Genomic DNA, 14,987 nt, shown 5'->3' on the forward strand with positions numbered 1-14,987 from the left:
AAATTGTGTAATTGGATTTGCTTAGTTGATTTATTTGTCTCTTAAGAGGTGAGGTTCCCTGTATAAGCCTGTTGGCTTCTTGACCTCTCCTGACACACCTTTTATGTTTTTGTTAATCCTATTTTGATGTATTCTTATATGTGTGCGAATAAATATATATATATTTTTTAAATAACACTATTTCTCAAAGATGTGTGGCTTTTTGTACATGTAATAAAGTTAGATTTTTGCACATCATACAGTGGGACATCAGTCCCCTGAAGGCACTCTGCTCCAGTGGGGATTATCATCTGATAATAAATTCACTCCACTGTGACTGTCTCTACCTACCGCGTTTATTTTTTTGCATGTAGCCTACTTTTGCATTTTAATTAATATTGTTTCTTTGCTCCTAATGTAAGTCGTTTAGGCCGTTGCAAGTCGGTTGACCCTAGTCACTCTGTAGTTTTCACTTATAGCAACTCTACCCTTTGCCTACATTTCCCACAATTCTACACGCTCTAAATCGCCGTAAAGCAGTACGCCTTTCTGCCAGAGAGCGACAGCAGCGTCTGTTCACTGTGGCTGTAATCTGGTCAGACGACCGGCTGACATTAGACTGAACGGGGAGGTGTTTTGTTGTTTTATTTAAAATGTCTATTTCATCTCCGCACAGCTCGGAATCAAGCCGCAGGAGGAGGCCGACTGAACACACACAATCCTGTGGTAACGTCAACAACTTTATTTGTATCACAGTAACTGTGCCTACAATAACAATATCTTCTCCATATTAAACCTGTGGTCCTTATGAACAGTGAGGAGACGTGCATGTCGTATTCATACAACGGCTTTACGCCCCCTGTGTGTGTGTGTGTGTGTGTGTGTGTGTGTGTGTGTGTGTGTGTGTGTGTGTGTGTGTGTGTGTGTGTGTGTGTGTGTGTGTGTGTGTGTGTGTGTGTGTGTGTGTGTGTGTGTGTCTGGTGTGTAGCCTGCCTGTCTGGTCAGCACCCAATTCGTGTTAAAAGTGTTCATGTTGATATTGGAAAATCGTATATTGTTTGCTTAGTTAAATCCTGGTTGTATATATTCTCATTCTTAGTTTTTATATTTTTAATGCTTATTTACTTTGTATTTAATATTATATTGTGTTTAGATTTGCTAATATTGTGTTTGTTGCTCATATTGTGTGTTTGGATAACCTGCTGCTGTAACGCCACAATTTCCCAGTTTGGGATCAATAAAGTCATTCTATTCTATTCTATTCTATTATTATTCTATACCAATATAGACTATCAACTGTTTTGATTGTATTATTGAGCAGTCTGTTTGGTTATTTTATTAAATAGAAACATTCATTTGAAAAAAATAAAAAGTAAGCTTCAGATCCTCAAATCGAACCAGATTGAGCCGCTGACATTCTCGCTTTTAAATACGTATTCACTTATCATAGTTGGCTACTTGATTAACTTTTGTCAATGAATTGAATAATTGGTGGTAATTTCCTGGCAGCGACATAGCCTATCTAAATCTCAAGTTTGCAGAATAAATGTATTTTTTTATTTTTGTCAAATTTTCAGTGAGCAAAACTAAAAGAGGAAACAAGCCCGAGACACCTTAAGTGTGTGGACATCCTGTTTAGAACAAAAGAGGAAGTCAAGTTTGTTCCGTGTTGCCAGTGATTTCTTTTTTGTATTTATTCATAAAACAAATCCTGTATCTTGTGAGAGAAAAACTCCTGGAAATAAATGAATAACCTCCAGCACACAATCTCCTCCTTACTTAATGACTGTCATGCTTCTGACTTCCCTGCAGCTGTCTGTCTCTGAGGCAGTAATCTAATAATAATAGATAGACAGAAACGCTTACTGCCTCTAAAGGTGAAATTTGACTTTCAATTCACTTATATGTGTCTCACAACATTTACACAAACACACACGCATCTACACAAAACTGCTTGTAGTTACTTCCTTAAGTAGCTGTGAAAAGTTGAAGGAGCTTCTTGCTTGGATCTTGTACTACAGTATTGTGAATGCTGTGGGCGAGTCTGAGCAGTACAGTGTAGTAAAGAAGAAGTGCAGTGCAGACTCTGGGTATAGCTGACACAGACTAGGGTAGAGTTGGTGCACGACACGTGGACACTCTTCTCAAGACAAAGACTCTTGTTAGGGACGACCTTGATGACCACTTTTATTGTTTTGATCGTCCTTCACACAAAAACCTCAAACGTATGCTGGTCACAGCTTCTAAGATGTAAGAGACAATTTCTTTTGCAGTGTTTAATGAATAATCTTTGGGTGTTAGACTGACATAATTTGCACGTCACTAATAATGGCAATCATTTACCCTTGACTGCATTTTAAACTGCTTTTATTTAATAATCTACAATTCACAAGCAACGTACATCAGAGAGTAACTACAACACCAGCAAGGATCTAGAAAAAAGGGAACAATGTGAGTAAGAGCAAACGATCAGCTTTGAGTCTGATTGGACACACAGGTGCTGACAGGAAGTGACCAGAGACAAAGCACAACATTGAGGGCAGTTCTTGAGAGCTCTAATCAGTATAGAAACCATCTTCTAACCATCTAAGTCGTCGTTATCAAACAAAAACCATCGTCATTACCATCATCATCATCAATAATATGGAGACCATCATCATTAAGTTAGTAGGTATTCATGAAAGAGCTGGGTCTTTAGCTTTTTCTTAAAGGTGCAGAGGGACTCTGCAGATCACATGGAGTTTGGAAGTTCATTCCACCACCGGGGGGCGACAGAGGAGAAGAGTCTAGTCAGAGACTTAGGACCCTGTTGTGAAGGTTGGATCAGACGCCTTTCATTGGCAGAGCGTAGTGGGGGGAGGGAGTGTAGATCTGGATGAGAGAGTTAAAGTAAGGAGGAGACGTTTTTGTCGCTGTTTTGTAAGCGAGCAGCAGAGTTTTAAATTTGATGCGAGCAGTAACCGGGAGCCAGTGTAAGGAGATGAACAGTGGAGTGATAAGTAGATGAGTAATAAGTTTAAAAAAATCATTTTTTTGCTTGTTGTTGCAGATCCTCCATGGCAGCATGATCCCCGGGCAGGTCACAATCGTGAACCAAGCCATGAGGGACTATGTGGCGGTCAGCTTAATCCAGCAGACACTTTTCCTTCATTTCAACATCACTCCGTATGTCCTGCCCTGTGCACAACTAAATGCAGTTCAGCACATTCATGTGAGTACTGTGTACCAACTAATTTAGAGGTAACACTTTATATTAAGCTGCTTGTAATAAGCATTAATAACAGGTAATAACTCACTTATAATCCAGTACCTGCAGAGGAGCTTTATTAACTCTTAATAAGTGCATAATAAAGTATTTATTAATCTTTATAAGTAATTAATATGAACCTAATAAAGTCTTACCAATGTTAATAAACATCTTATGAATGTTGATAAGTGGTCTATAAACAAGTTTCTTTGTGTTAATTAATATCTTTTACATTAATTTTTAGTTTAATTAACACTCATGAAGTCTTATTAATGTTAATAAGCATCTTATTAATGTTTATGACGGTATATAAAGTGTTAATAAGTTTTAAATAAGAGCCTATAAGTATCTAATAAGACATAATAAATGTGTTAATTATGCCTATATTAACATTTCTATAGTGTTATTTGTGTTAATAAGAATCTAATAAGGTCTTATAAGTGACTTGTAAGTGACTTATTACCTGTTATAAATGCTTATTATAAGCACCTTAATATAAAGTGTTACTAATTTAGATTATTATATGAAAAGCAGTTGTGATCTCTGTGAAACACTTATGTGTTATGCTGCTCCTGGATGTTTTAAGGTCCGATCCACCATACCTGTGATGACGGTTGGGTGGAGATCCAAAGCAAGAGAATCATCAGCGCAGAGAACGAAGTGGAAGCAAACAAACTGGTTAACAACTACAGGGTAAGAAGTCTGAAGGCAAATTTTAAACTTAAACAAATCAAAAGATGATCACAGCAGGCCTGTTAACACCTCAAACTTTGTGTCTTATGTGTTAAGTTTGGTTTCAGAAAATGGAAAAGCCATGTGACCGAGCGTCCATTTGAAGACAGGTCAGAGGTGGTGAAAGAGCTCTACTCTGAATTGAAAGTCATTAAACCACATACAGGTACAGTTTTGATAGTTCTCATGTAGTGTGTAAGGTGTGGTGTTGTTCTTTATAACGTAATCAAGCTGTTACAGTCCTACACTTAACTGTATAATAAAGCAGTGCTGTTTAGCAGGAAGCTCTTTTAGTTGGTATTCTCTGTAGAGACTTAAGTCTGGCTCACTCTGCAGGATCATCGGGCCGATTTGAGCTCTGATTCTTCCTTCCTGACAATCTCAGGGTCTCTCCCGACTCGAGGCTGCTCGGACCCGATTATCTGTTCAGATTATCTCGTAGTGTGAGCGGTCCAAAGATCCAATCTTAACGTCCCCGATCTGCCCGGCGATCGTCGGGGACGCCCCGATTTATTTCAAACATGTTTAATATTTAGAATTTAAAATCTTGACGATTACGTCGTGAAAGGGTCCGGCAGAAGTTGTGTGTGACTACAATATAATCACGAGAGACAAGGGAGGACTGTAGTCATGGCAACCAGCGGCAGGACGCAACCCGGTACAGATCATCGGTGCAGCACTTTTCTGAAACTTGTCTCCATATATCTACGATTGTATCAACTTTTCTATATCCTACAACAACTTCCACTTCCTTCTTCTTTCACCAACCGTCGTCCTTTGTTTTTTTCAAATGAAACTTTATTAACAATTGTCAACGCTCCGTCACGATTTCACTCGTACAGTGTGAGCTCTCCGGCCGTGCCCGACAATCGGCTCGTACAGTGTGAGCACGTCAATCTCAAGGTCTGGTCGGGCGTCGTAAACGATTCAGTCGTACAGTGTGAGCTGAACAATGCAGCGCGAGTTGTTTTGGTTTCATGCTGGTGCTCAAGGGCGACATCTGCTGGATCAAAAAAAATCACATATAAAGCCTTTAACAAGTTTGATTTGATGTTTCCCCCTTAATCAGAAATACTGTGTTGGCATAATCACGGCATGAATAGATCACATTTCAGATATAAACCTGATGAGTCTCCTTAAGAGTAAGAAAAATAAATGGCCCAACTATATATATATATAATGATATCTGACCTGTAATTAACATGTAAATAAATACATATAAAATCTAAATACATATATCAATAAATGACACTGAATCAAATTGTTCCTGTTGTAAAACTAGTCCCTTTTGTATTCAAGTTTCTGTCGGTCCTCTTTGTGTCAGGTCATCTCATCACATGTGGAAATATAGCATATTTGTTTCTCTTCGGTTGGTGGGTCTCTCTGGCGTACTTCCTGGTCAGCATGCTGATGTTCATCACTGTCATTGGCCTACCCTATGGTAAGTCAGCCAGTCACCCCCGAGATCTATGATAATGTGTATTATTAATCAGATATAGTCTCATTTGTTTGTTTTTTTCTGACCCTCTTCAGGCAGGCTTTGCTTGAAGTTGTCCTGCTACTTCCTGTGGCCATTTGGCAAGTCCATCCACGAGGTACTGTTTGGGATCCTCCTATCGTCTCTTCCTTTTTTTATACTAAAGGGGAGGATACACAATCACAGCATATCCGTTAGTTTCTTAGTTGTCCCTCAATATCTTCCTTGAGGTCAAAAAAGCTGAGATTGGCTAAAACAATCACATTCTACAATCTGATAGCACAATACATCGGTGAGAATAAAGTCGAGCAAATTTAGGAAATTCTCATTTCTATATTTTCGCTTGTAATCACACGTAACCAATTTTCTCATCTCGTGCCGTCCTACTTCCTATTCTGAAAATGTCATGGTGTTCCTCAAGGTTTAGTTTTAGACCCACTTTAATTTGTGTATAACACTTGTAAATAAAAACTGATTTCTTTATTATAAGTATGATGATACACAGCTATCTCCTGTCATACCAAACCCCAGATTTTCATTGTGTTGTGCAAATTCTGACAGGCTGTTATGCTGTGTTGGTAATCAACTAAGGGTTCAAATAGTTTTTTGGTATAACTCTGATCTTGACAATCTACTGAAAACAGTTTAATTTGTGTTTTTACTTCCGTCTAGAAAAGTGGATTTTTTTTTCTTTCTTCACCAGTGTCCCTTGAATCACATGATTTATTTTTTTACCCTCCTTCACCAGTGTCCCTTGAATCACATGATTTCTTTTTACCCTCCTTCACCAGTGTCCCTTGAGTCACATGATTTCTTTTTACCCTCCTTCACCAGTGTCCCTTGAGTCACATGATTTTATACCCCCTATGACACATCATTAAAATATATCTGGAACAGTTTACAATCCTGAACTTCTTAACCTTTGCACCCCTGAGGGAAGACGTCGATCAGCTGACCTAATTCAGTTTTGGAAACCTGATTGGGAGCATTGCAGCATTGACACAATTATCTTAAACAAACTGTTACACATAATTTCCTTGGGTCTGTCTTTTACTGTTTGCTTTCATTGAGTTTTATTTTTTGTGTAGTTAAACTATTTTGATCATTGATTAATCGATGACGTTATCTACTCTTATTCTGTCCAGATTGGAAATACATTGAGGAGATGTTGCGAGCAGGCTCCTGACTGTGAGTGTAACATAGAGGAGGCCGATGATAACTCACCAGTTCTGCTACCTTCACCCACAGAGATGCCAATCCCAGACTTTTCAGGACAGCCTCAGCAAACTCCCTACTGGGTAAAACAGAAAAAAATGTAAATATAAACCCTATTCGCAGCGGATTAGTTTTACCTCAGGACCTCCGTTTTTTGGGGGAATTATCTCCCAACTTCAGTGTTTGCTGGTCTCTTATTTACTGTACTCTAATTTACTGACATTTCTGAATGAAAACCTGAAGGTACTGCATGACAGAGGCAATAAATAAAGCCCTGCGCTCTTCTTTTTAATTTCAATACAAAAGGGAAAAATAGTGCACTTAACATTTTTCTTGTGAGAATGCTTTAAAGGCTTTATATGCAATTTTTCACTCTTAAATATAATATAAATCAAGTATATCCTCTGAAAATAACTCTGTGAGTCATGACTGTCTACAATGGGTGTAACACCCGAGTCCCACTGTCTGTGATGTTTTCAGAGTTCTCAGAGTCCTATCTTCAGTTTGTTTACATCGCCTGGACGGCCGGCTGACTCCTCCCCTCGTGTATAAAAGTTGTTTAATTGAGGGACTAGAGAAAAGAAGAATAACATACTGTACTCACTGCTTAACTGTGTTTCTAGATCACGCTCATTTCAGGTAAATTTACATGCAGTGTGAAGATACGAGCATAATAAAGATCACTAGCATTAGCATGCTAACACAACAATGCACCGCGAGTTGATTTGGTTCCATGCTGGTGCTCAAGGGCGACATCTGCTGGATCAAAAAATCACATATAAAGCTTTTAAAACACAGACATCCTCTGCAATTATTAGAAATGATCAGCTGTTACTTGTAAATACTTAGCCTGTGCAAATAGGGTTATAGACAAGAGATGTGCACCTTTTTATATATTATTGAATAATGTCTGCCTTGTGAAAAATCAACCATGTATTTTAATAAGTTGTATTCTTGTTGTGTAGCATCGTTTCTCAACATACGCGTGGCTGCTGCTTGGGTATCCACCCCTTGTGGTCGTCCACTCTCTGGCTTGCTTCCTCTCCTGGATCCTGGTCTTCACTATCCCTGTTTCCAAGATGAACGCTCGCACCATCCGCGTCATTCTCCTCTTGCCTCCCGAGGATGTCTCGGTCTCCACATGCTCACAGAGGAAGGTAGGAGGGAGAGAGATGGAATCATCATCATCCACAGCACGTAAAGGCAGGACATTTAATCAGGTGTAATTTTTTGTTTTTTATCTGAACTCAAGCGTCAAGGCTGCGAGACCAGAGCTCTGCTGTGCTGCTACCATGCTGCAAACTGGTACTACTACAAGTTCACTGTTGATGGGATCAATGTGTTTGCTGTCAGTATCCTTTAATATTTCATGTGGTCCTGTTTCTGTTTTATCTGTAATACAAAGCTGTTACCATCTTTGACCTCCGTGTCAGACCTTCTCCCTTTAGTAATAGTTGCCATGGTAATTGGATATATTGACCGAGAAAACCAGTACGCCAGCTCTGAAGTCAAGTTTGCCATAGCCATCTGCTCCATCATTCCTCTGTCCTATTATATTGGAATGGGCATTGCCAGGTGAGCTGTTTTTTAGTATTCATGTTTATCAGCTAAAAAAAAACACATTCAGCATAAATATTGACTAATTGTTATATGTACTTATATTTAATGCCGGAAGCAGCAGGCTGCAAAAACAGACTTTTTACATTTCCACAGCAGAGACTCTTGATGAGTGATACTGTTGACTGTAAAAATACAGCAGGGTGAGATTTTTTGTCAAATAACACTAGTTACACATGTACAGGACAAGATCATCAAAGAGTTAGGACATACCACTTTGCCCACAGAGGGAGCTAAAATCAACACAAACCAAACTTTAAAACTCGCTCTGTAAAGAGATTTAATAAAAGAAAATAGAATTTAAAGTGTGGCAAAAATGAATGAAAGGAGTCACTTATTTTCTTACCTATTGTTGCCACTTGCAGTATCTCAGCACAGAGCAACTTCGCTGTGGGTGCCGTGGTGAACGCGAGCTTCGGCTCCATCACAGAGCTGACTTTTTACATCACAGCCCTGCTCAGAGGTCACCGGGCGGGAAACCCATGTCTGCAGGAGGTAGTGAAAGCGGCGCTGACTGGCACGCTGCTCGGATGCATCCTCTTCATCCCCGTGAGCCAAACTGCATTTATTTCAAAATCTACAGCTTTCAACAGAGTTTTAAACAATGAACTAAACCATGCCTTCTTAAATTTGGAAGTTTGTTTGTTCCCCCATCAAATTATATTATTTCAATGTTTGCAACTGATAAGGATTTCAATGAGATAATTGAATCAGTTGGACTACTGTGGAGACAATAATACACAACACCTATTCAGCACAACAAGAAAGAGGCTCTTTGTTTTGTGTTCTCCTCAGGGTATCTGCATGATCATCGGCGGGCTGAGACACAGTGAGCAAACATTCAACAGTCGATCTACAGGAGTGAGCTCTGCTTTACTTTTCATCTCTGTGGGAGGCAAGTTTTTTTTAGATACACATTTTTTCTGTATGACATTTCCCAGATTTACATTTTTTTATTGTAAGACGCAACAAACACATTTGAATACATTAACATTAGGAAACAGCTCATGACTTTATTGGTCAAAACTTAACAAGAGATCTTTTTACTTATTTTATAGCTAAGCGTTTGAGTACATTTTCATAGTTGTGTCTGAGTTGAATGCCAGGCTGGTGCATTGTAGCTAACCAAAAAAACATTATGAGAATATTAGTGAAATGATATTTGAACATTCTGTAGCCTGCTCCCCTAGCCCTAACATACATACCCTTATAGTCTATAATCAACCAGTGTACTACAACTTGAATGTTATTCATTTGTACAAAAAACACTTAAACCACTTGCTACTAAGAAAGTTAAAGGCTTTATATGTGATGTTTTGATCCAGCAGATGTCGCCCTTGAGCACCAGCATGAAACCAAAACAACTCGCGCAGCATTGTTGTGTTAGCATGCTAATGCTAGTGATCTTTATTATGCTGGTATCTTCACACTGCATGTAAATTTACCTGAAATGAGCGTGATCTAGAAACACAGTTAAGCAGTGAGTACAGTATGTTATTCTTCTTTTCTCTAGTCCCTCAATTAAACAACTTTTATACGTGAGGGGAGGAGTCAGCCGGCCGTCCGGGCGATGTAAACAAAGTGAAGATAGGACTCTGAAAACTCTGAAAACATCACAGACAGTGGGACTCGGGTGTTACACCCATTGTAGACAGTCATGACTCACAGAGTTATTTTCAGAGGATATACTTGATTTCTATTATATTTAAGTGTGAAAAATCACATATAAAGACTTTAAAGATCATTGTAGGTATTAAAAAAGCAAATAAAAACAAATCTACAGTCAACATCAGAAATATTAACAGGCTGTTTTAAGAGTTTGTAATTACATATAGACTTTATTTAAAAACAGGAAGACTATGCATGTATTCATGAGTTAGGATATGGCTAGGTCACTCAGTTGAGCCCCTAATAAGTCTGAGTGGGAACTTGCAACTACAAATATCACCATTGGTGCTAAAAAGGATTTGACCTTCACTGCATTTAAACAGACATTTGCCAAACTCATTTAACTCATATTGTATTTTCACTTAATACAGAATCATTAATCTGTGGACATTTTGTGTTTATAAAACTTCCCAGCTCTTAGGAAAAGATTCTTATTCTGCTAAAATAGTCCCAATGTAAATGCTCAGTGATATGTTCAACTTTGGCCATAGTGCCATTTTTGAGTCCCTGGTTCCTTGCTGCAACCGCCAATAAATTCAACACACTGCACATTACCTAAGCGGGGACGTTCTGTTCTGTACTGTTTAAAGTAAAGCACATGGGGGCGCCAGAAGCCTAGCCGATAGTTTGCACGCCCCCTAGTGTATGGAGGCTGTAGTCCTCCAAGTGGGCAGCCCAGGTTCGAATCAGACCTCCTTTCTTACGTCATTCCCCACTCTCTCTCTCTTCCTGATTTCTGAGTCTATCTACTGTCCTACCTCTAAAATTAATTTAATTTAATTTAATTTAATTTAATTTACTGACTTATCACTGTAGTAATTTCAAAGCTTTTAAATTATTTCAGTGTATATATTTTGTTGTTCTTGTTGCTCTTTTATTGATTTTATTTTCTGTAGTAGCTCTATCTCATTTCTCGTTGTTTATCATTTATGTATGTTTTCTCGGCATCATTGTAAATGAGGGTCGCCCTCAATGATCTCTACGAGAACTTAAATAAAGGTTGATGATGATGATGATTTTAAAATAAAGGCATAAAGAAGAAAGCCCAAAAATAAAGTAAATCACATGCAAACTTTCATTGCATTGCATTAACAACATTACTGTTCCATAACTAAGAAGCTAGCTCGACATTTTTATTTCATGAGGAATTCAAAAGTAATTGTCTTGAAAAAAAAAAAATGATGTGATTGTCTAGAAAATTCTCAATTCACCGATACACATAACGAATCCTCCTCCTGACTGTCAACCGGCAGGTGTGTTTGCTCCGACGCTGTTCTCTAAGGCGTACGGCAATCTGGTGTGTGATGCCTGCACGAACTCATCCGGAGGAAACGGCACAAGCAACAGCAGCGGCCCATTCATCTGCCACAACTGTCACTACGACCTGGTCAGCAACATAAGCCACATTGAAACAAACATCATTTAATTCACAGAACACTGTGTAATGTATTGTGTGAATTTTCTTTTGTCAACAGAACAACGGCACATTGTTTCACAACCATGTCCAGTAAGTAATGATTTCAATATTCTGTTATTCATATATCCACTGTGATGTCTTAAGTTATTATTTTTTTTCTTTCTTGTCAGGCCGCTGGTGTACACAGTGTCTGCCCTCTTACCAATAGCCTACATCATCGGTCTGATTTTCACCCTGAAGACGCACTCCCACATTTATAACATTCGAGTTGGAGAAAGACAAGGTAGGAAGTCTAAAACTCACACAGAGTTTGACCTTGTCCAAGGCTTTTTCTGAAAAAATAATTTGTTTTTGTTTTTGTTTTTGTGTGCAGAGACCAGCCACCATGGAGCAGTGGTCCACTGGTCACGATGGAGGTCCATGGTCATCCTCATCATGGCCACTGTGCTCACATCAGTGTGTGCTGATCTGGTCACAGAGCACATCCAGCCCATACTCAACCAGCCCAACATCTCTCAGGTCAGGTCATCTGAGGTCGCTCAGGGAAGATTTTAATTTGAAAGTCTCCTCCTAGAGTGTTAACGTTTTGTCCGATTTCGCTGCAGTATTTCATTGGAGTGACAGTCCTGGCTATGGTTCCTGAAATCCCAGAGATAGTGAATGGGATCCAGTTTGCCCTCCAAAACAACATCAGTCTGAGGTAAGTCTTTATTTACAAAAGGTTATTGGAGTTATTGGAAAAGGTTATTTCATGAATACCTACTAACTTAATGATGATGGTCTCCATATTATTGATGATGATGATGATGGTAATGACGATGGTTTTTGTTTGATAACGACGACTTATAAGATGGTTTCTATACTGATTAGAGCTCTCAAGAACTGCCCTCAATGTTGTGCTTTGCCTCTGGTCACTTCCTGTCAGCACCTGTGTGTCCAATCAGACTCAAAGCTGATCATTTGCTCTTACTGACATTGTTCCCTTTTTTCTAGATCCTTGCTTGTGTTGTACTTACTCTCTGATGTATGTCGCTTTGGATAAAAGCGTCTGCTAAGTAGAATTGTAGAATTGTAGAATTGATGAGGGGCTCTCTGTTTCTAAATGATTTGTCATGTTTCAGCTTGGAGGTGGGGATCTGTATTGCAGTCCAGGTCTGCATGCTCCAGATTCCAATTCTGGTCTTATTTAACTCCTTTTATGTGAGACCTCCTTCTTTACTTTTCTCAATCATTCTGAAAATAATAAGTATTCACTGATTCACAACTTCTGTTATTAAACACTATTCTTTGTTTGGAATAGGATGTGGGCTTCGTGCTGTTATTCAGCGACCTCCACCTGTGGGCCAGCATCTTCAGCGTGATTCTCGTCAACTACATATTCATGGACGGCAAGTGTGATTACTTTCAGGGTGAGAATGTGTTTTTTTTAATATTTCATTTTAAGTGGAAAGATTTTCGACTTAACGGCAAAAGAGCGGTGAATTTATAATTCATGTCGCTGGAAGCTTAGAAGGCAAATATTCAGCAAATGAAGATGTTATAAGATGATGTTAATATTGTAGTTAACTGCTTTGTAGGTCTACTTAGTTCATACTCTTCTGACCAACATCAGTCAGAAGAGTAAAGGGACTCCAAAAGTCAGAACTGAACTCGGGGAAAAAAGCGTCTAAGTTTGCCGCTCCTTTTCCTACAAAAAAGAGCTTCAAGTTAAAGGGATACTTCACCCGCTGAAACATGAATCTGTATTGACGTTGGGTCATATATGTAGAAATGTGAAATACATTTTGAAGTTGGTGCCTTCTTGACCAAGAAAAGGCAGAAAGTGTCTTTTTGGCTCATGTGGATGAAAGACACCAAATCCCAGAATGCACAGCACTGCAGGCCACTCCCACTAAGGTCCTCTATTTACAGACATATTTACTTCAACACATGAGACCGTTTACACAACTGATTCAGAGATTTCTTCCAGAATAGATCTTGGAAATTCCTGTCAGAAAACAGACTCTATGTCTGTGTCCATATACAAACAGTGAGAGCACCGACTCTACCAGTCCACCCCAGCTCGAGCCGGCCCGGGCTCCTCGTCCTCACCGCCGCCGACAGGCAGGCCTTATGTCTCGGCTGCTGAGCAATATAGCCGCGAGACGGTTGCTGCCGACGGGCTGGTTTTGTTTCTCGGCTGCTATATTTATATTTTTTCTCCATTATCAGCTTTCTCCATAGAGTCTGTTAGCTTAGCTTCCAAGCAATATGGCGGACGTTAAGTTTCTATTCTGGGAGTGAGTTCCCACCCACTGATCTGTGATTGGTCTGTAGCTTCAGTCGAAAATATGAGGAACTAGAGTTGTAGTTTCACCCTGCTAACCACAACAGCTTCCAGTGACACAAAAATCGTCATTTTGCATCACTGGAAGCTCCTTTTCAGACTCAGAAAGACAAAGATTTCTCATCTCAGGGGAAAATGAGGGCGGTGAAGTATCCCTTTAACGAACTGCTCTTGTTGGATGCTTTTAAAGTGGATCCAAACTTCATGATGATTTTTAAATGAAGGCTGGCTGAAGAAGTGAAGGACATTTTTATGTGTATATGTTTAATGTTTTTGAAAAGCCTCATGTGTTATTCCTCATCTTGTATCAGGTACGGCTCTGGTGATCAACTACTTTATTCTTCTGGCTCTGTACTTCTATGCTCCGTCTCCAGCAGGCTGCTGACTGCAGGACACTTTAGGAAGTCTGCAGGACATTCATGTGGAAACGGAGACATTTGTATCTGAAGAGGAAGTGAAAGGCCTTTATGGAGTTTTATTCTCTTAAGCTGTTTGCTAAAATATACTTTTTGCACACTTAAAATTGCAATATTAGTTACTATTAGGTACTCGTCTTGACTGCACAAATATTTCACTCCTAAAGATGATGTGTCTAACTGTGACTTCAGATTGTCTAGTTTGTAACGCGTGGTCAAAGAAAGCAAAGCAGTATTTTTACACAGAAATGGATGTAATGATTTAACAGTTCTACTCTAAATCGTATTTTTGTTCAAGTTGTAATAACTATTTTTTTATACTTTTAAGTAACTCCTAAAATGTGAAAATAGTACATGAGACAAATAACATTATTTTAAATTAAATGAAACCTTACAGCATCTAGAGTTTGGACAAGTGGCATGCTGGCTGTGCTGTGAAAATAAAAACAATATATAACAGTTTAAAAAAAAAACGGGGCTGTCTGTGTTTTTATTGTTTGGACAGACAGGAATTACAAAACAATAAAACATAATGTACATTAAAGCCAGAACGGCTTTTTTCTCCCATCGAGTCACATGCACACCGTACGGACATGCAAAAGACATCGTTTGACTTGAACATCAAAAAAAGATGCAAATAGAAACAAATCCATCTTCAGCAAGGCAGAATATCGATCAAGTCCTGAAGCAGACTGCTGCTTCTCAATCAGATATAGATGACTTTAATGATAGTCAGCTTAGTGTTAGGAATGTGTAGCATGAAATGCCGCAGATTTTCAATTGTAAGTCAAGAAAGAAGTCTCCTTTAAAAAAAAAAAAAAGGCAATCATGTGACTCTCCATGAGCAGCTGGGAGTTGTACTACAGGTTTTACAGCTTTACAGTCCACAGTGA

At 39.0% G+C, this 14,987-nt stretch overlaps 1 protein-coding gene across 1 annotated transcript; it reads left to right on the plus strand.

The window, feature by feature from the left end:
• The first annotated feature begins 544 nt into the window (after window positions 1-544).
• On the plus strand, window positions 545-14,567 carry cax2 (cation/H+ exchanger protein 2). The gene is made up of 20 exons (XM_020657448.3): window positions 545-705; window positions 3,029-3,190; window positions 3,813-3,919; window positions 4,016-4,124; window positions 5,283-5,399; window positions 5,492-5,553; window positions 6,581-6,733; window positions 7,616-7,807; window positions 7,903-8,002; window positions 8,084-8,225; window positions 8,633-8,816; window positions 9,063-9,162; window positions 11,189-11,322; window positions 11,411-11,442; window positions 11,523-11,635; window positions 11,726-11,871; window positions 11,958-12,052; window positions 12,474-12,552; window positions 12,653-12,761; window positions 13,990-14,567. The coding sequence occupies exons 1-20, from the start codon at window positions 633-635 to the stop codon at window positions 14,061-14,063; spliced, it is 2,283 nt and encodes a 760-aa protein (XP_020513104.2). The 5' UTR covers window positions 545-632; the 3' UTR covers window positions 14,064-14,567.
• Window positions 14,568-14,987: the final 420 nt, after the last annotated feature.

The sequence above is a fragment of the Labrus bergylta genome, chromosome 7, assembly GCF_963930695.1.
Source record: "Labrus bergylta chromosome 7, fLabBer1.1, whole genome shotgun sequence".
In the NCBI taxonomy this organism is placed as follows: domain Eukaryota; kingdom Metazoa; phylum Chordata; class Actinopteri; order Labriformes; family Labridae; genus Labrus; species Labrus bergylta.

Excerpts from the sequence above, each read along its gene's own strand:
- cax2 (XM_020657448.3), top strand. The coding sequence starts at position 633 with ATGTCTATTTCATCTCCGCACAGCTCGGAATCAAGCCGCAGGAGGAGG. Across the intron at positions 8,003-8,083 it reads GATCAATGTGTTTGCTGTCA|ACCTTCTCCCTTTAGTAATA; the intron begins GTATCCTTTAAT and ends CCTCCGTGTCAG. Across the intron at positions 9,163-11,188 it reads ACTTTTCATCTCTGTGGGAG|GTGTGTTTGCTCCGACGCTG; the intron begins GCAAGTTTTTTT and ends GTCAACCGGCAG.